The sequence below is a fragment of the Pelecanus crispus genome, chromosome 11 (genome assembly GCF_030463565.1).
Source record: "Pelecanus crispus isolate bPelCri1 chromosome 11, bPelCri1.pri, whole genome shotgun sequence".
Classification (NCBI taxonomy): domain Eukaryota; kingdom Metazoa; phylum Chordata; class Aves; order Pelecaniformes; family Pelecanidae; genus Pelecanus; species Pelecanus crispus.
Window position 1 is genome coordinate 33700866 of NC_134653.1, and position 21968 is coordinate 33722833.

General features: G+C 45.3%; 1 protein-coding gene across 1 annotated transcript; it reads right to left on the reverse strand.

Annotated features, from left to right (window-relative positions):
- Window positions 1-743: 743 nt before the first annotated feature.
- On the reverse strand, window positions 744-20708 carry DHX37 (DEAH-box helicase 37). Its single transcript, XM_075719370.1, has 27 exons — window positions 20603-20708; window positions 19558-19727; window positions 18357-18469; window positions 17260-17587; window positions 16389-16537; window positions 15489-15581; window positions 14905-15001; window positions 14406-14519; window positions 13578-13679; window positions 12956-13070; window positions 10503-10598; window positions 9806-9882; window positions 8934-9069; window positions 8577-8653; window positions 7731-7963; window positions 7171-7282; window positions 6481-6587; window positions 5897-6085; window positions 5644-5768; window positions 5242-5358; window positions 4930-5102; window positions 4418-4532; window positions 3877-4014; window positions 3441-3535; window positions 2749-2822; window positions 1810-1907; window positions 744-1191 (listed from the first exon to the last, which is right to left on the reverse strand). The coding sequence occupies exons 1-27, from the start codon at window positions 20706-20708 to the stop codon at window positions 1109-1111; spliced, it is 3432 nt and encodes a 1143-aa protein (XP_075575485.1). The 3' UTR covers window positions 744-1108.
- Between the last annotated feature and the right edge of the window lie 1260 nt (window positions 20709-21968).

Below are 21968 nucleotides of genomic sequence, written 5' to 3' on the forward strand. Positions count from 1 at the left end.
CAGCAGCACCAAACTATACACAACAGTACTGGCAAACCATGTGGCAGAGCAAAGGCACCAGGAGATCCGAGTGCTTGCAGCACCAAGCAAGGTACGAGGAGAGATTTGAAGGAAAAAAAAAAAAAAACTGAAAGCAAGATTAATGGATACTCTGAACTCATGGCAAACTCCTAGAGAAGCAGGAAAAGAAATATTAGGACTATACTGGCTCTGGCTGGGCTGGAGTTGATTTCTTCATAGCAGCCCATAGGCTGCTGCTGCATTTTGGATTTGTGACTAAACCAGTGTTGGTAACACACCGGTATTTTGGCTGTTGCTGAGCAGTACTCGCACAGCGTCAAGGCTTTCTCTTTCCCCCTCTTCTGTGTCCCCCATGAGTAGGCTGGGGGCGGGCAAGACGCTGGGAGGGGACCCAGCAGGACAGCTGACCTGAGCTGGCCAAAGGGACAGTGCCTGCCGTAGAAGGTCATGCTCGGATACCAGCTGCTCACGGTGTGGGAGGTAGCGAGCAATTGTCTTCGCATCATTTGGACTTTTTCCTTCTTCTTCATCTTCTTCCCTTCACTAATTTAACTCTCTTTGTCTCAACCCATGACTTTTCTCACTTTTGCGCTTCCTGTCCTGCCAGAGGGACAGCGAGTGAGCGGGCAGCGGTGTGCTGCTGGCCAGGGTCAGCCCACCACGAGGACCAAAGGTTCAGTCTGTGCTGGGATCTGCAGCCACGCATGAGGAGGGGTCCACAAAGGTCTGAAATTCTGCTTATTGCAGCATCCCACATAGAAAACATTTCTCCCATCCAAAGCAAGAACTATACACATTTATTGTAGTCCATACGACTAATATAGTCCAAAGAGAAACTTAAAAAAAAAACAATCTGTAAAATACAATGGATAAAATTATCCAAACATGAATATTACAAAATACCAGCCAAACAGCTGGTAGGGCTTCTGAGAACACAGAGGGCTTCCCAGAAAACCAGAGTAACACCCAGCTCACTCACAAAAAGCTATCGCTAACAGTTAGCGAGTCCATCTGCGTCATCAGATTTCCAAGGAAATCCAAGCTCTCGAAACATCTCGGAGAAAAGGAGCTCCCCAAGTCGGGCACTTCACAGTGCTACTGGTGGCCACTGCTTGGCTAGATCATCATGCATAGCTTCAGGGATCCACTGACAGTACGCTGTGAGCAAATCTGGAAGGGAAGAGAGGAGCGATCAGACAGCTGCGGGAGTCAGGGCCTGGAGCAGTTTTGCTGGTAAGACAAGGTCCTGCGGCAGCACCCTGCTCGCAGGCAGGCTGGGGAGTGAAGGCACCCCTCCTGCTGAGGGCGGATATAAAAGTATCAAAAGTACGGGTAGAAGCCAGTACCGCAATCCCATTTGGAGGAATTTTAACTTTTTTTTTTTTTTTTTTTAAAATCTTTGCTGCTGCTTCTATCAAAGAACTCCCGTAGTCTCGCACCCTAATATTGAACAAAATCCAAAGAATTTTTCCTGTATCCACTGACAGTACCATCAAGGTCTAGTTTTCCAAAAGCTCAAACCAAACATTTTAACTGTGGTTAGAACTAAAGAAAAAATATATCTTAAAATACAAAGAAACGTTGCTTTCCAAAGTACAGGAAACTCCAGTTCTTCACAAGAACCAAACACAGAGCATTATTGTTTCTGGTAAGAAAACAGCAAGTATTTGGAGCCTATCAAGTGAAACCATCCATTTTTTAAAATTATAATTCAAAATGCCAACTATGCTTGAGGTACAACAAAGTCTGCACCGATATGACTAATAATTAAGCATGCAGCACACTTACATTTAGGATTTTTCTTCCATGCAGCCAGTAAAGCATCGCGATTATCACAGTTTTCTGCAACTAGAGCCTGCAGGAGGGATTCTGTCCTGGGCTGAAGCCTAAATCGGTCCAGAATAAAATGGTGCAATAAAACAATCTTCATCAGCACAGTTTAGCAAACTGTTACGGCATTCAGCTTACCTTTCTGAATTCATGCTCTTAATATTTTCAAAAGGCTAAATATAGATGTAGAAATACATGACCTCTGGATACAGAGACATGTCACTGGCTCAAGAAGTTCACTAGAAGTCTGTTCCTCCCCCCCCCAACTTTTTGTTGTTAGAAGTAGCGGGTTGCTCTTGTGGCTGACAGCATGAAGTTGTCTGCTATCCAGCTGCACAGCACACAGTAAAGCAAAAAGGAATCCACAGGTCCCGTGCTGAACTCTGAATTGACCAAAAAAGGAAAATGCTTTGTAATTGTGGGACCCTCAGATAACAATTTATGACATAGCTGACAGTCCTTTTGAGGGTAACAGTTCTTTAAACGTAACGAAAACCACAGGAAAAACATGGTCTGTTGGAAATACGTTTTTGAAAAGAAATAAAGACAGTGTAATTGGCCAAACTGCAAAGAAAAGCAAGGAAAGTAATAGTGCTCATCTGACAGTCTCTTACATGTGTGAGCAATTTATTTGTATGCAGCAGCCCGCAGAGGTCAGTGTGACCAGCAGGTTGTTGTGCGCTTCCGTACCGCCCTTACAACAGCCCAATTCTCTTGAGACACAATCTTTCTTGGTAAGAAAACTAATTTTCCCCTCTCTGCAGCTACAGCCTAGATTGCTATCTAAAACACCCTTCCCAGCATTGATTTTTTTTTTTTTTATTTTTACTTTTTTAAAAAGGAAGTTAAAAGTGTTCGGTGGAGACAACAACCTTAAGTTTGTTTTTAACAACTTACTTGGCCCATGTCTTCAGCATTATGAGAGGACTGGACAGCAGACACCGGCTATAAGCACTCAACTTTTCAATGACCTGGAAGATTTGTTATAACAAGTATACAATGAACAAGGTAAATTAATTGTTCTGTGGAGACAATATCAATGAACTTGGACTGCTATAGATTTCCATCCTCTATTACCACCTCTCTCCCATCCATGTCTCCATACCAGTCTTGTCCTGACTGGTTTGCTGGATGACTCGTGTCTTAGAATGGACAAAGACACAGGTTATAGCTTTCTTCTTTTGCAAAAACAGGACTTAAATTTGGGGGTGTCCTTCACCCAAATGCTGATTTTCATGCCATTTTCTATTTTAAAGATTTCATCCCCACCCACCAACCAATGGCAGCAAACTCCTCCAGCCACCAGGAAGTGGCTGGAGATATACCTCCATCTCCGGAGGTATTTAAAAGATGTGTAGATGTGGTGCTTAGGGACATGGTTTAGTGGTGGACTTGGCAGTGTTAGGTTAACAGTTGGACTCTATGATCTTACAGGTCTTTTCCAACCTAAACAATTCTATGATTCTATGAAGGTATGAGGAATGGGCACACACACAAAGAAAGAAGCCACAAGGCTCATCTCCTCCAGAAACTGGGCTAAAAACTTTTTTGCTAATGTCAAGGAAGTAGTGCAGCTGAAACACACTTACCTTTCCTTCAAGCAGGAACCTGGCAAAGTATTTGTAGCGATCAATACCTTCTGGGTAATCAACTTCAACAGCAGGGAGCTGCCAGCTAACTCGATCTGGAAAGACAGACTCCTAAATGCTCGAAGAGGAGGGCAAATTTCCAAGGGAGACGTGACAACACAGGTGTTAACAGAAGCGGAGAGGACACTGCCACCACCCAGCCAGCCTTGCCCCTTAACAGGGGGAGCAGGTGGGCATAAAATGGCCATGCCAGTGGAAAGATGCTGCTATGTAAATGCTACGAATACCATGGAGCTACCACTCTTAAGCTCTCTGAACAGTCCAAGCTGAGCTTGACCTTTTGGGTCTGCTGACAGTCTTGTTAAAAGCAGCATTGCAGTAACTACAGAGCAGCTCTTGGACAAAACTACTGAGTGACACTTTTCAAGACACTTACGAAAGACACTTGGCCTGTGACATCGAATTCGGCCTGTTGCAGGGCAGTAAGATGGAGGAGGGTTTTCCAGAGGCTTCCCAAAGTGGCAGTATGGCGGCAACAAGGCAGGAATCCACTCGGGTTCGACTGCGGACACACCTTAGGAAGGGAAACCACACAGCTGAATGCCGGCTTGCTGCCAGGGGCTGCCGCTCGCCAGCAGTCCCATGAGTAAAGTACACGGTCAGGATCCACAGATTTACTTGTATCTCGTTTTTCAAGTCAACCATAGAGATTATGTTCTTTTGTTCAGAGATCAGCAATAGGCAAGTACTGCTGACGGGGCTGAGCTTCACTCCAGCCCTTTCTGCTAGAGGAAGAATAAACCAGGTTAATTCTTCCCCTGGTCCAGATCTAGAAAGTATAAAGATCCAAATCTCGTGAGGCATGACCACTCTGTAATGAGAGCACTCGGTCACTGCAGCAAGGGAAACATTCTGCTAAGGCATTTCTGAATTCCTCACCATACCTGCAGAACAAGTAGGGACTGCAGCAGTCTCACCTTTCATATACAGTTTTGTAGTCTCAACAATTTCTTGATACACCACAAACTCTGGGAGTTGTTTGAAGAGGACTGAGCTTGGATGGATGAACACTGGGTCGTCCAGAAGAGCAGTCTTTAAGAAAGCACAGAGGACGGAAGCAGAGTCAGATGAGTTACTGGCAATCTAATTTCTTGATTGCATCTAATTTCAGTCTCTCTCAGATGTACATTTATATGGTTTCCTTAAGTGATGGAGGTTTTTAATAACCCCGTAATTTTCTGCTTCACCTTCTCTGGAGACATCAAGCACTTTGCAAGATGGACTAATGCTACTTCTTAGCTCTTTTATAACAATTACTATGCGAGGACTGGGAAATTGCAACACGGGAAACTTAAATTCTATGGAGTGAAGTTGTAAAAAGGCAGCACGTGCAGCCCCAACGCTGTATCCAGCCAGAAGCCCAAGCTTTGCACAGGAGCGCCCTTCTGCCACACAGGGAAGAGGAATTTGGTCAAATCAAGCTGTTTACCTTGTAGGCATTTTTCCACTTGTCATCCAGAAGCTCTTCTGCCTGAATCCTTCGGGCAACGTGATCCCCCAGCCCTGCCAGCACAATCTGTCTCAAGTAAGTTGCTTGAGCTTCTGTTGGAGGCTTCATCTTTGGATCAACATAGAGGCCAGCATCACGGCAGACTGAGTTTACTGCAGGGGGAAAAAAGGCGAGTTAAGATTCAATAGGAAAAAAAAAAAAAAAAAAAAAAAGATTGCAATGAACAGCCCAGTTGATTTGTCACCCCCCAAAAGAGAACAAACACAGCAATTCCTCTCAAAACCCACTCACCTGCTGTTGTCAGCTGCCCCCTCAAGCGCCTGATTTCCAGCATGGCTTTGTATCGGAGCCCATTTTCGTCACAGAATTTACGGGTACACCCGGCATATTCACAGGCCCCCACTGCTCCTGGAAGTGAACAGTCAGGTGGAGAAAATGACTCAGCTGATCAGTTCTCCTAATTAAACCAACCATGGGGCAGTACTGTCACGGTCAACACATATATCACAGTTCCCACTCATCGTTAGCCTGGGACGCTGGCAGGCTGCCCAGAGAACAGCCTAGAAAATACACTGCTGGACTTAATCCTACAGCACAAGGATGCCTTTGGTTGCATAAATCTGAGAGCTCAGGGTGACAGGGGGGAGAACAGAATGGAAGTTAACAGTACGGGGAAATCACTGTCTGCAATACCTAACATCACCATGAGGTCTCCTAGCTTTTGCATTGGCCCCTGCCCAGCCCAGATCTTTTGCATCTGTAAAAGCCTTGCTTTCTTCCCCTTCAGTTTTGACGTCTCTTCCTCACTTACTGCTGGCCTAAAAGAAACATAAAACAGCATAAATGAGTATTGTGCTTACATGCAGAGGGGCCTCAACGTAAGAGAGGCATCAGCTGTGACAAGGTGATGCATCCTGTAAAGAGGATGTCAGGCTAACTCACTCACCTGTCAAACTCTTCAAAAAGCTCCCGGATGGTCATTGCAGACACTATGGTAATGGTGTACGGCAGGCAGTCGTGCTGCCTGCTTAATGCCAACATCTTCGCATAGCGCGGGGCTACAGGAAAAGTGGCCATTACTCTGCCCAGGGGACTAATAGGGCAACTCAGCTTTGCTGCCAGCTGCTGCTTCAGCCTGGAGGAGGAAGAGAAAAGTCATGTAACGGAGAAACTTTTGCATTAGAACAAGTTTGCGTTTCTGGTTTTGGCAGCCCGATTAATTTGATGTGTTTTCTCAGATTTTGTTATGTGCTGGTCCCAAAGGCTGGGGGAAAGATTCCTTTTCCTCACGCAGCTCCCACCTGCCCTGCATGGCACACTCCTAGCACAGTCTTTCCCTTCCCAAACACACTCAGGGCCAGTAAAACACACACAGGTGAAACAGAGACTCTTGAAATGATGCCAGTCTCTGTACAAAAGCACACCCTCAAATGCGAGGGCTGAGATGGAAAAGCAGGCAGGAGGACAGCAGTGTCCACTGCCTCGGTAACTGGTGCCGAGAGGAAATTTGAGGGGGGCCACAGACATTACCTTCCCGTCATAGGGGGTTCCTTCAAGGCACCCAGGGCTATGAGCAACTCCTCAGCTGCTGCAAGTGCTTCTGTTGGAGGCGGTGTTGGGAACGGGAAGTTGATTACCTACGGACACCAAGAGAAAATGCCTCTCAGTACATCATTGACACAGCTCCCGCTGAAAAACAGAACCTGAATGCAGCACGAAGTCCTGGAAGGGAGAGAAACTCTCCCCTCTGGTTACATATACCAAAGAAAAACATTTAGGATCTTTGCCAGGAGCAAGAGGAAAGGACATATAATGGGAGGAAACGCTTAGAACAAAAACGTTAGGAAACAGGAATACCAGTGTCACCCTCAGCTGCCACCACCTAGGGCAGGCTGCTTTAAGCTCTAAGTATTGTGCTTTCTGCAAGTGCTCAAGTATCCCCAAAACACAACCCCTGTTTGGACAGGGTGGGTTTTTTTTTTTCCACTACTAAGAATATAAGAAAGCTCTTATTACCTGAACAAACATGTCTATTAAGGCCTGGTGGAATTCATAGCAGCTTCTGCAATTTGAAAAACCAACATCAAGTCCCAGGATCCTAATTTCTAACACAAGGCACAGCCTTAAGCGATGACGATAAGAGACATTTGTGTTTGTTTCTGGCTCCTAGGGGCAACCACTTTAATGAGCGTTGTAGGACAAAGCCAATTCACCCCTCACCTTTTCTATATTTAATGCCTTCATTTGCAGAATCAAGTCTTCTACCGGTCGCTTTGTTATTTCTGGAGCAGAAAATTTCTCAAAATCCATGAAGACTGCTGAAGAGTATAACCTAGTGGACCAGAAGTGCTGCTTAGAAACTTAAAAGAAATCTTAACTCAAGAGATATGCATGAAAAATTGGCAAGGGATTTAAAAAAAGGCAGTTGTGGTACTATTTACATAACCATGTAATTATTTACATGGTTGGGGCATACTGCCTTATTCGCAAAACGTTGACTCGGTCTGGAGTGGAATCCACGCTAATCTAGCCACCAAAATAAGGGTTTTCAGCAAGAGAAAGGCCCCTGAGAAGCCAAACTGTCAAACCAACATCACCAGTGACAGTTCATGTTTGGTTTCACCCCTCCTATCTGAATGAAAAGCAGACAAAACCAAAATGTTTGAAGCACCACTAGGTCCTTGTGAAAGGGGCAGCAGGGCAAGGGAAGCTGTCAAATTCACGCTGACATTCATTGGGCTTTTTGTTTTTCCTAGCCCTCTCCACAGCAGGTAGCTTACCTGTAACAGTGTCCTGGTTCCGTCCGGCCAGCCCGACCTGCCCGCTGGTTAGCTGAAGCTTGAGATATCCAGGTGACTCTGAAAGATGAAACCCCAGTAATTTTGTCATAGAAACGTTTCTTGACCTTTCCACAGTCAACCACATATTTGATGCCCGGGATGGTAAGTGATGTTTCAGCCACGTTGGTGGCTACAACACACAGCCTCGTGCCAGGAGGAGGAGCCCTGAATACCTACAAGAAACAGACAGGCATGTGAAATGCATTGCCAACAACAGTAAAAAGACAGGCAGTCAACTTGGATGGGCTGCAAAGGGATGATAATGCATATGGCATTGCAGGTGAAACCCAAAAGTGAGACCGAAGACTTAACTCCTTGTCTCCAGCTCTGCAGCTCTCTATCCAGCTCAGTTAATCCCTCAGAAACATCCACAGGGACTCCAGGTGGAGCAGACACCAGCGTTGAGTCGTATTTAGACATACTGCTGCCACCTCCGAAGCCCAAGAGGGAACACAAGACTTTGTAAGAACTGCTGGCTGGCAGTGGGATCCTGACGTAGCCGTGACTAAACTTAGCACGCTGCAGGACTGTCACTTTCCATCTCTCCCAACTTGCTGAACTGGCACAATAGGGAGATCCCAGCCCAAGCAAGGCCTGCTCCGATCTCATCCCAACTTGCCCATTGGGCCATTCAAGTTTGCCCACTGACGGATAGTCCAAGATGGAAATTTTAACTCACAAAGCACATGTGACTTTAGACAATGATCACACATATCTACAAGGATTATTTACTCCTTGTTTACTCCTATTACTTTATTATTTATATTGTGACAATAAATCCTTTACCTTTGCTTGTTTCTCTGGTGCTAGTAAAGAATAGAGCGGGAGCACATAGAGTGGAAGGGATGAATCAGATTTCTCTTCTGTGAAGAAACAAAACAATATTCTTAAATACATGGTAAGTCAACTTCCAGGCTTAGTCCCAACAATGTCTTCACAAACACCACCTCATTTAAAACCAGCAAACTATTTGGTACAAAGATGAAGCTGGAAAATCTTAATAGCTTTTCCGTGACACAGGTCTGATGTGCTATCACAGGAGGCAAAGGAGTGCTATCACGGTTGTGCAAAGGACAACTAGCTTACGTCACACATGTCACAAGTGACAGGAGATAGGGAATTTTTATTTTGCAAGTGCCAAACCTTCTGAGTCTCCATCTCCTAAATCAAGGTCGATATCAGACCCTGCAATATCATCATCAGTTTCAGCATCTCTATCTTCATCTCCTTCATCCACTGGTACAACAGAGTAATTATCCAGATCAATTTTGGGGAGTGTCTGAGAAAGACAGGAAAGATGACCACAGAGCATTAAGGGGGGATGCAAACAGCATTTTTTATTGCTTTGAAAGCAAAGCTGAGCACTTACTCCAAACATTTGTTGACCTAAAGGTAACAGAGGGATTGAGAGATTTCATTTGTATTTCAAGGCTGAGGTTCAGCATTTGGTACCTATGAGAGTCAGGGGGGGATAACCCAAGTATTTTAAACATAATTTTGTGACAAGCCAAGCTTCTTCACTTGGAGCATAGTGGTAAGGGGTAACATTTCTTTAATTTAGGCCCCTTCAGCTACCAGGACCCAATGTCAGTGCAGAGTATATCTATAACATCAAGATCTCCTGCTAACAAAGCACACAGTAGAACTTGGGCAGAAGCCAAACGCTGCCCTTCATCACAGATGCATCTGTCCCACTTTGGGTAACAAACAGCGAGAGGAGGAGCAGCCCTGGAGCCAGCGAGTCTGGAACTCCTCCCATTAAAGTTTTAATGGTCAGTACTCAATCAAAATCAATCTCCTGCCCATAATATACAGGGACACATTTTAGCACTCTGCTGCTCCTAATGCAGCAGTTATCAGTGTAGGCAGCATTACTGGATTTCCTGAAGAGGACATATGTAGGCTACAAAGCTTCACGCAAATCTAAAACAGCCTGGTGAGAAACAAGTGCTGTTTTGCAGGGAGGTACCTGCTCCTTCCTGTCTCTTGGAGAAATTCTAGCCATCACACATTACCATAACTTTCTTCCGCTTCCTCGATTTCTTAAATTTTCTGATTTCTTCCACTGATTCATTTTTGTCATCATCTCCTCCTACAAAAACAGCCAGAGGAATTACTGTTAGCTGAGCACGCTTTCCTCTCGGAAAAGGTAGTGGGGAGAGCCTAGTCCCACTCCCATCTTTTTGGGGATTCAAAAAGTGTCACAGTGTGAAAGAAATAAATAGTCACGTTGAAGGCAGAGGGGACAGGGATGACACACGAGTTTAACGTTGTAATTCCATTTAGGAACCATACAGAAGATTGACAGCAGCACACACAGCAACTGTATGCCTTGAGGTTTAGGAGATTATTAGCTGAGCTAAATTAGAATTTGACTTTCTAAAGTCATCTTGGGAAAGTCCACTATCCTGAAAATAAAGTCTCCAACAAGCAGCAACATTTCCACTTTAATTCACAACCAACAGATTAAGTGAAGAAATGCAATGGATTCTGGAAAACTGGAAGGCATCATACACATAAACATTTTCCCCAAACTCAAAACAGCACAAACTTAACAATCAGTCACCAAGTCATCCACAATGAGCCCTTTCCCCATCCTTTGTTTTTTGGCCTTTTTTTTTTAATAAAAGCTCTGATTTTTAGGTGCAAAGCAAGCTCACTTCTCAGCGGGATAAATTCAAACTTTAACAGTCCTTTATTCTATAGCATTACCTGCAGTGTTGATTTTTTTGAATGGAAAGGCTTTCCTTAGCCTCCTGCAGAGAGAGTGAACTTCTGCCTGGCCTGTTAAAAACACCAAAATCCCACCTGCAAGAGAAGAAATCACTCTCAAACCCAGCATAAGTATTTCACCTTGGAAAGCTTCAGATCTCATTCTTGATAAAAGACAGGTTGAATATACTGTGAAGTAACGAGGAGGAACAGGGTGTTTGACTGCATCTGTCTTCTACTGCTCCCTGAGGAAGCATGTTAATGCTATGATTTAATTGAAGGGTGTCATGGTTTAACCCAGCAGGCAGCGAAACACCACAGAGCCCTTCACTCACTCCCCCCACCCCACTGGCATGGGGGACAGAATCGGGGAGAAAAAAAAAAAAAAAAGGAAAATTCGTGGGTTGAGATAAAGACAGTTTAATAGGACAGAAAAGGGAAAAAAATAATAGTAATAGTAATGATAAAAGAATATGCAAACCAAGTGATGCACAATGCAATTGCTCACCACCTGCTGACCGATGCCCAGCCCATCCCTGAGCAGCAGTAACACCCCCCCCCCCCCAACTCCCCCCAGTTTCTATACTGAGCATGATGCTGTATGGTATGGAATAGCCCTGCGGGCAGTTTGGGTCAGCTGGCCTGGCTGTGCCCCTCCCAGCTTCTCGCTGGCAGGGCATGGGGAGCTGAAGAGTCCTTGACTAGCGTAAGCACTACTTAGCAACAATTTAAACATCAACATCATTCTCATACTAAATCCAAAACACAGCACTATACTCAGCTACTAAAAAAAAAAAAAAAAATTAACTCTTTCAGCCGAAACCAGGACAGTATCCACCCCTTATTCTATACCATCTACATCATACCCAGGTCGCACACTTTTCAATACATCCCAATTAATCACCACCACCTTTCCTGTCTTTTGGTATATACGCACAGGTAAAATTCCCTTAGTCCATGGGCCATCCCTGTAAAATGTTCGTTGAGTTCATTTAGTCCCTGACTTTGGGCTCCATCTGTCAGAACACTGGTCACGCAGGTAAAACCCCAGGGTGGCCTGTGGTGTGTGCCCACTGTATCCTCTCTCTTGAGCAGAGGGACGCTTACTCCTAATGGCTGAGATACTGGTCCATACAGGTGGGAAGTAGGACATAGCCTCTTTGAGTTGCTGGACCTCCCAGGACACCTTTTCAGACAGTTTTTCCACAGCCAAGAGGCACGCCCGTAGGGAGGAAGAGAGACTTTCTTCATGTTGCTGGAGCTGGGCAGCCAATTCATCCACTGTTGGTTCCTCTCCATCTTTCCAGGTCATTACTGCTAATGAGTTTCCATGCACCTTTGCATTCACTCCGTACAAACTTCTGCCACGTGGGTCACGTGCACCTGACTTCATCGGGATCTTTGGATAACTGCTTGTTGATCAGGTCACTGTAAATCACCTCCAGCATGGCTGGTTCCCTCAGGTACTGGGTACCTCTCCCCATGGTGCTCCACTTGCCTGGGTGACAGAGAACGCCTTCCTTGAAGGGATACCTTTCCTTCATGCCTGACAGGAGTGGCCTCCAGAGGCTGAGAGCTTCTGCCCCTTTTCCAATTGCCTTGTCAATGCCCCCTTCCCTAGAAAGGGATCCCAGCTGCTTGGCTTCCCTACCCTCTAATGCCAGGCTACTGGCCCCATTATCCCAGCATTGGAGCAGCCAGGTGATGATGTGCTCACCTGGATGATGGCTGAAATCTTTTTGCATATCTTGCAGCTCACTCAGGGATAGGGATCAGGTGGTTCCCATCTCATTTACGGGTTCTGCCTCTTCTTCCTCCTGTTCTCATGATGGCCCTGGTTCATCTTCACCCCTTACTAAATGAGCTGATCTTCTTGTGTATAGGGGTGACTGACACGGGCATGGGTTGGTTCTCTGGTTCAGCTGCAGTGCCTGTCGCCAGGGGCTGGAGTGGCCGCGGTGCCTGTTGCAGTACTGATCGGCATCGTTGTTCTTTGACCACAACAGAGGGGTCCTTCAGGAGACCAGGCAGAGTAGACAGCTGTTTAATTTCCTCTGTCTCCAAGGCAGCTATACCAAAAGCCCACCAGTACCCTTTTGGGTCCTGGAAATCCCCTGTGATTCCTGGTTAGGCTCACTTTGGCCTCCAATGCAGTGAGCTGTTGGGATCCCCCTGTCACTCCAGAAATACGGATGGGTCCTGCCCCTGTAGAGCTTGATGGCATTAGAGTACACTGTGCACCGGTGTCCACTGGAGCCTTGTACTCCTGTGGGTCTGATGCGCCAGGCCATCGAATCCACACAGCCCTGTGAACCTGGCTGTCCCTTTCCTCCACCTGGCGCCATCATTGCAGTCCCATGTTTAACTTATAAAAACAACAAAACAAACCGACCCAGAAATCTTTAGACATGTTAACTGCAAAGAATTTAAGAGGTTCTCAGCAGTGACCTTACCTGAAGGCAACATTCGATGGATTTTACAGACCTTCCTGAAGCACTCCCCACTGTAGTCATCTAGGGGGGTTTTCTTGTTAAAATGAATAGTTACAGGGAATTGCCTTGCATCTACCTGGAGAGGAAATACAAAACAGTGTTTGTTTGCTGTTGTAACTCCAGCACGATCATTGCAGCTTTCACAGGAGGACTAGAAATGCTCACCCTGTATTTCTGTTCAGCTCTTGGTTTTGGTAACCTATGAAACACTGGACCCATAGAAGTTATGAGTGTTGCCTATCCTGAACACCACAAAACCAAGCTAGAAATCAAAACTTTTCTCTCTTTCAGATCATCAACTCAGATTGAGGCTTTCTAGTTCTCCCAAACTGTAACTTCCCATCCTTCAAGATAATCAGATTCTGCCAGGGCAGTTTCCTGATAAAAGCGGAAAGAAAAATACCAAGTCCCAAAAGAAAAAATAGTCTAAACAAAATAACTATTTTAAAATTGATATCAGAAAGATTCCAGCACCAACTGGAAAGATTAGCATGCCCCTACTTTTTGATTCATTTTATAAAGGAAGCCCTCACTGTATTTCAGCCGTTAGATCTGACGCAGGTCTCAGCGAGGAGAACGATACCTGAATAACAGGAGGTGTAACAGAAAACAGCCTGTTGTTATCAGTGAAATCTTCAACGCGAAGGGTAGCCGACATGACGATCAGCTTCAGCGGCAGCCCCTTCTGCAGGGACACAAACATGTTACTCTGCCTGAAAGCACGTGGCAGTTAAGCTACACACAAACCCAGAGCTATTAGCAGGACCGGATACAAGTCTCTGCACCAAAGCACTCAAAATCTAAGACAACAAAAAGCACCGTGTCAAGTGACAGAAGATACACACAGCTTCAAATGCAACGTGTCTTATAATACAAAACCCCCCACGCTGCAATCCTGATGCTGACAGGGACCTGCCTCTAAACCACTGCATTCTCTCTCCATCTCTCTGACATCCCTAAGTAAGAGGAACAAATGCCAAGCACTGCCCTACAGTCCACCAGCCCCCAGCATCAGTCAGGACCAAACACTTCAGGATGTCAGCCCCAAAACGTCTCCTCCTAAGCACTGTTATTCCAGTGCAACAGTAAGCATCTTGCTAAAATTAGCACCCGCTAATTTCAATTATTTACATGTGTCTCCTGGCACTGTAAGTCTAAAATTAGTTGGATATTGACTGAAAAATTATCTGTTGGTACTGATATGTACTATTTTTTCCCTTTTTGTAGGCTCTGTGTTTCTTCAATCATACGGAAAGACAACCACGTTATCTGAGTGTTATTCCATGGTTTCTGTCAGACGTCCATCGACTTCCACATGACAGAGTCCCTCCTCACACAGAGCCTCTTCATGTCTAACATCCCCCCCTCCCCAGCACACCTGCATCTAATACAGAAATGCCACTTCTCTTACCTTTTCACGAAGAGGCACGATGCGAGACAAGAGGCCTATCAAGATATCTGTGTACATACTCCTTTCATGGGCTTCGTCAATAATAATGACTTTGTACTTTGAAAGCAGAAAGTCCTGAGAAGACAGATCGATTGCACCACATGAAACCTCACCCAAGGCCATCTTTAAGTCAAGACAACCTATGGCTACACAAACACCGACCCTGCCATGCTCATGGCTGTAGTCCCTCCCACATATCTGAGCAGAGTTTAACGCATTTATCCTATACAAAGCAGCCTAGTTTCCGAGACTCTCTTCCTCACTCTCATTTTACGCAGCAAGATAACCTAATGTTTAGGGACTTGGGCAGGAACATAAAGGGTTGAGATGAAATACATCTCCGGTGCTGAAAGGGATTTTGCTTTGAAAGGTTGGCAACAAATCCACGCAAAGCAATTGGCCTCTCCTCCTAGCTGTACAACATACTTTCCTTTTTATAACACTGAGGACAGCAACTTACCGTCTGAATTTCTTTCAGCAGCACACCATCCGTCATGAACTTGATTTGTGTTTCATCTGTAACATTGCCTTCATATCGGATTTGATATGAAACCACTCTATGAGGAAATACCAGGATGGCGACAAGAAAAAGCATTGGGAGAAACAAAAAATTCACGTTCAGACCAGGAGGCAGCCTTCAGCCTAACTAAATTAAGACTTGATGCCAAGACAAGACAAAAAGCACACCATCAGCTCCCCAGAGCCTAGCACACACAAAATGCTAGAAGCTGGGATACACAGCAATGTCACTTCGAATTATTTCACTGTTATGGGACACTTTGTCATATGGAGACAAACTAGGACCAATTCCCACGCACCATCTCCACAAAGCTCTCTCTAAAAAGTAACTTACAACCATTAGTAGCAACAAATCTGCATTTTTTTTTATAGACAACCCCACAGAGGAGTTTCTTAGAACTTTCCCACAGTTCTTCACCAAAGACTGAACAGGCAATGTGCAAGTCTCGATTTCTGTCTATCACACACACAGAGCACCTCAGCGTTATCTTCCTAGCAAGGTCTCAGCTTTTTTCCTCTCCTCACCTGTGTGACAAGTTCATTTCCTTAGCGACCCGCTGCGACATGGACACTGCGGCCACACGCCGAGGCTCGGTGATCCCAATAGAACCGTTTGAACTGAAGGGGCGAAGGAAAGAAAAGGAGGGGTTGTTTTGTTGCTCCTTTTTAAAGAGAGAAACACTTAGAAAGATGACAACAGGATTTCTGCACAATGGTTCTGAATTAAGTAGCATCGCTCACAGAGGATCGCTTTTAGTTATAGTTAGAAGAAAAAGACAGAAAGGAAGCTTTGGGATTACCCTTCTAACATGTGTATTGATCTGAAGATGCATGTATCACAGGAATTTTTTCCCCAAACATTGTCTCTGTAATTCCAGCTCACCAAACTCCAGTCCCCTGGACATCCCTCTGGCAACAGGGTCCACTTCAGAAGAAACTCAGGCTGGGGCAGCAGCGGCACAGAAGCTGGATGCACCCTGACACAGCTCGCAAGAAGCATCTTATGAGGCGCCCAAGCTTATAAATGTTACCAAAAGCACCAGACGAGCCACAGCTATTATCAAAGATGTTCTTAAGAAATATGCACATTTTCTTGCAAAGGTAAAAACAAACCTCTGTAAGCAGAGGTTAAACTATGCGAGATGGGCTGGCAATAAAGCCCCTCTGTGAAAAACAAGCCGGTGACTTTGAAGAAAACTTTCACCTTAGACGTTTCAAAAGATTGCTTACGTGGAGAGCTTTTTGCAAGTCAGTCTTATTCCCTTCAGATTTTTAAAAAGCCCATTCAACATGGCCACTACCGCTGCACAGAAAAGACCAGGTTCAGTTTAGCCATATCAGAAGAAAAGAAACAGAATCAGAAGTGACCGAGCTCAGCGTGAATTCTTCTAATTACATTTGCTGCAAATAAAAGACGACTCATACCTGGCATAGCCAGCTTCATAAAGAAACTGAGGTACTTGTGTGGTTTTACCGCTTCCTGTCTCTCCACATATGATGACGATGGGATTCTCACTAATGGCTTCCATGATTACTTGCTCTTCAGCAAGGATTGGAAGCTTCAGTCTTGCTTCCTAAGTAATACAAAACGCACATTTTAGTTGCACTGTTTTGCCTCTCGCTCTCTTTTTGTTTTCCCCAGGTTTGAAAACTGTTACCTTCCTCAGATTATAAAACCCACAAAAAGCAATTCTGCAAGCTCTGTGGCTTGAAAAGCTCTAAACCAGCTAATACCACACCAGCGTGTCCAAGGACAAGAGTCAGCAGAACAGCTTCCCAAAAAGCAGCTGGCAAGCCCTGCACTTTAATTTGTGAAACTTCAGAGTCCCTTGAGTCTATCAATATAGCACTTCAAGCAAAAACTCATTTCACAGCTCTGTCTCGCCCATTCAGACATATGCAGAGCTCTTCCCATTTCTACAGAATGTCCTACCTACAGCAAATGGAATAAAACCACCCTGCCTAAGATACAGCGTAATGGAGAGCTAAAAGTGACTTCACAAGATTTTCCAGCGAAGAACAATAAGACTGCTAACAGATTTTATATTTAAAACTAGAGACAAATGCTCATATCTTAAAACAAAACCAGTTTTCCTTCTGCTAGATTAGACAGGCTCGAAGCTCAGAAATGTGCCTGTACAACTCGCCGGAACGAGGACCCTAAGCGCACACTGCTGCGTGCAGCATTAGCAAGAGACACAAGATAACGCTACAGCGCCTGCAGTGACCTTATCTGATGGAAGATACCATAATCTCCAACCCCTTAAGAAGCACATTACTGTTCACAGAGCCTCACCTGAATCTCAGGAGACCTGTCCACTGGAACGAAAACCGCAGGCTTGCAAGGTGGTTTGTTGGAGGCCGTCTGGCAAACCGGTGCACCAGGACGAGCCAGCTGCTGGTTAGCCACTGCCTTCTTCACGCTTTCCTCTGGCTTTTCAGCAGTATTCAAATCACTGGCTGAAGACTCTCCAATTTCTTGTTTCTGCTCTTCCTTCTCCTCCTCAGAGCTACTGGGTTCTTCCTCAGGCTCCGATTCTGAATCTGAGCTGTGTCTTCTCTTGTTCGCACCACTGATGCTCCTGATCTTTTCAGGTACGGCAGTCGCTGGCTCCTGTATCATCCTAGAACAAAACATACAAAACTACGCTTCGGTCAACGTTCTCCAGGACCTCAAGCCAGACACATCTTCCACACAAACGAGAAAAGTCACGTCATCAAAAGTCACTGCCCAAGCCTGAACCCCAGTTTTACTCAAACAGGGAAGACTTCTACACCTTGGGTGTAGTGCAGCACCAGAAGAGGTTACCCAGAGAGGTCAACCCAGTTCTCCAAGGATCTCCATTCTTGGAGGTTTTCATAACTCTGCTAGGTAAAGCCTTGGCTGGCCTAATTGCAGGATTCATATCTAAGCACGCTCTATACTGATATTTATTCATTTCTTTAGAAGACATCTTTGTAGTTTAATTTATTTCAGCTTCTGCTAAATGCAGCTCTTGACAAATCCAGTAACTAAGGGCCGCATCAGTCCATGTTTTCCAATACAACAAAAAAATAAACGTTAATTCACCAGTTATGTAGTTTAGCATAATTTGTTCGAGTATGCAGATATAATTGTCACCCACCTTGTCCCTTAAGGAAGGGATGACTGAGTTTTTTAACTAATGTCCTCTCAAGAGGATGTCAGTTAAACAAGAAAATAGCTGCCATATTATCAGATAAAAATAGAAAATTATTTAAATGCATGCGTTCTGAAGAACCTGTATGCAGTAAGAAAAGGGGGGGGTGTGGGGGGGTGTGTGTGTGTGTAAGTCAGCAAAAAAAGCTATGAAGGTTGCCAAGTTTTCAACCACAGCGATAAACCGGAACAGTTCTTCCCAAATAACGCTTTACCTTTTAGTCTGATACATGCGCTCCCCGACACCCAGTTTGGAAGTAGTGTACAGAAGTTTCATTTCTGCCTCAGAAACTTGGACCTCATTCAGCTTGCTCAGCAACTCAGCTCGCTATTTGGGGAAAAAAAAACAAAATCAGTGCTTACTTTCACCAGGAAATAATTTCATTTCAAGATTTGCGCTTAATTTTAAAGGGTGTGCTCTGGCAAATCTTGCTGTGAAGTCGTAAAGACATTCCTGCTGCTACGTGGTCAGTCCTCCCTGATGAAGATTTCAGCCCTGCGCTAGAGCAAAAATAGAAGAAATGGGGACTTGACCCTTCACTGCTGCAATGAAAAGCTCAGCCGCACCCTTAAAACGACAGCAAAGAAAACTGATTTGAACTCAAATGCTGGAGTGAGGGCTGGAGCAATGGAAGCCTCCCTTCAAGTTGCTCACGTGGGACATGGCGCTGGCAGGAGGTCAGACAGCCACAGTTTTAAACTACCTCCAAAAATAAGAGTTCATTTGTCAAAGCCATTACTCGGAGACTAAAATGAACAGGAACTTTTCCTGGAAGGCTTTTACAAAGACAGAAGAGCTGTACTTGCATACAGAACATATACAACAGTTGGAAATAAGTATTTCAGAAGCACTGGCAGTAGCAGAGTTGGGGGTGCATCAAGTTTTGCATTCTGCAGCAGGACAAAGCTTCTCATACAATCTGTAAGAACGCTTTTAAAATATATCGCCGTTTACTCTGCTAGCGACGTACTTCACAACACGCATCTGTTTGGTCAGGCTCAAAGAGAGAACGGGAACCAGGACCCAGAAATGATGTGTTCCGGCAACACCTGATCCACTGAGAGGGAGGGCAATGCTTTTCCCCACTACAGTTACACTCAGGAGTCCATGGGTGGTGGCACGTTTTTGCCAGAACACCCAGCAAAGAGAAGCTCATGCTGTTCTAACATAAACTCTTCAACTTCAGCATCTGCACGCCCTCGAGAGGCCCCGGACGGTTCACACCCCAACACCGCTCGCTGGCACCGCAGAGCGGTTGCCCCGTCTCTGGTTTTTTACAACACAACGCAATCACATCGCGTATCGGGGACGGCCAGAGGCACAGGGAAACCCCTGCAGATGCTTATTAACATCAACCTTTTCCACACGCCAATATTAAGTTAATTTTATCATTTTACCAACAAGCAGCGAAGTACCTGTTTTTTCTTTTCCTTCTGCTCTAACACTTTCTGCAGGTTTTTCTTCTGTTTCTTGCTTAGGGGTTTCTTCTGCTGTTGCACAACACAGGCTACCTTTTTCTTCTTTGCTTTTTTTGCTGGCAGGACCAGGGCATTACTTCCATCGATTCCCTTCAGTGTTGCTTCATCTGAAAGCATTTGTTTGATCACTCACCTGTGCCAGGCGGATTATTTTCAGCACATTGCTTAACAGCCTTATCACAAACCACAGTAAATTTAGCTGTTTTAAACAAGCATAACCCTCACCCCCAGACAAGACAAGACAAAAAAAAAAAACCAAACAAAAAACACATCATCAGCAAGGGCAAAAGACCATGAAACTGGGGACTTGATAGCCCTGTAGCCATGAGGGCAATCTTCCCTGACTTAGGCAACACCACTATGAAATTTTTGCTTACTTGATTTAATTCTATTTCATTTTATTTAATTAATTCCCTCAGGGTCAGGGGCCAGCAGAGCAGCCTCCTGTCTCTCCCACACATAACTAGTTTTTAATACTAACAGTCTGTGTTACTAACGTTTGAAGAATAAAAATAGTATAATAAACGTGCTTTTTTAAAAGCAACATTTGAGAATGCAAATAAGCATAAAAAATTTTTAAGAATTGCTTTAATAAATTGCTTAAATGCAGTAATTGCTTCAACAGCGCTCTTAATGCCAAGCCTGTGAGATACTTTTAAATTATAATCTTAATGCTGCCAATGAAAGTATAAGAAAAATGCAGTAAAGACACGGCAATAACGCTGGTCTCGGCAACTCTAGGGTCACTCTAGCAATGTTAACAACCCAAGTTGGTGGTAATGAACATAACACTGAGGGGAGGGAGAGGGGAGGGGAGGAAGGGAGAGGAGGAGAGAGGAAGGAAGGAAGAGAAGGAAGGAAGAGAAGGAGAGGGGAGAAGATGGGATGGGATGGCATGGCATGCATGGCCTGGCCTGGCCTGGCCTGGCGACCCGAGGCGGCGTGGTGCCGGTGCCCGCCGCGGTGCCGGTGCCCGCCGCACCTCCCAGCTCCAGCGGCAGCTCCAGCAGCTCGGCGGCGGGCGGAGGCTGCGCGGGGCCCTGCGGCAGCCGGGCCTTCCAGTTGTGCCTGCGGCGCGCCCGGCCCATGGCGGCGGCGGCGGCGGCGAGAGCGGCCCGGCCCGGCCTCACGTGCAGCTGCCCGCGGCCGGCACTTCCGGGGGCGCGCGCGCTCTCGCGAGAGGGGCGGGGCGGGGCGCGCAGGCGCAGTCGGGCCCGCGGGGGGCAGGGCGGGAACACAATTCGTTTCTCAGCGCACAGGTTTGCGTAAACGTTTATTTTAAGCTTTGTCACAATACCATAGTCGATCTGTGAAACTCGTCTACAAATATTTAACTACCTAGTACACGGATTCGGTGGTCAGGCAAGTAACAAAGGCAAGTACAGCTCTGGAGAAAACAGGCCTGATGACCCGTCACTGCGTCACGATATCCCCAGCTAGAACCCAGCGCTTCCCTGCGGATCCTAAGTCAAAAGTACACACGCATCATTTTTTCCGACCAAACTGTATTTTGTTGGTTTGTGGTTTTTTTTGTTTTTTTTTGTTTTTTTTTTTTTTACATAAACGCGATCGTACAAACTTAAAACACGACCATCTCGAAATCCCGTGTACAAAACGGGCTGCGGGATCGCTAAGAGCGGCGCCGATAACGAGCGCTACCGTAGCAAACGTAACTTCCGATCGAAAGGGAAAAAGGTCGATTTTTCAATGTGCTGTCATCACAGTTCGATGGAATTATCCAGAAGTTTAAAATACATGCGGATACAATAAAACCTGTTATTTTCCAACCCAGACGAAGAGAACTTAACGGTCATTTACATCATTAGCTGCCAAATACAGATCAGAACGTGAGGCAAATCACACTTAAAAACTTCTACGCCATCGAAGAGCTAAGATTGATACTGGTCTATTTTCCACATCTAACTATGCGACAAGTCTTGAAAAGCAAATCACGATTTGAAGGACGCGCTATTAAGTACAGCACTGAATTACACCAGAGTTTACACGTTGTACTCTGACACCCAATACCACTTTTGAAAGCATTACATTCCGAATACGACAGATCGGTTATCTATAGGCGAGGCGCGTACTTTCAAAGAAATTGCTACCGACGCTAGTTTTGCAAAAACGCGAATGTATTGAAAATACTACAGTAGTTTCAAATGTTAGGTCTTCAAAGTGTGAAGGTTAAAACACTTAAGACCCGACCGGAATTTCTGATGCCGGACAGTCCGAAGCTCACCTTAAAACGGTTGCGTCAGCTGCTTAACGCAGGGCGACGTTCTTGCAAGTGGCTGCTGCAAACGGGAAGGTCGATAAAGGGAAGCCGTTCCGGATGAGCAGCCTTG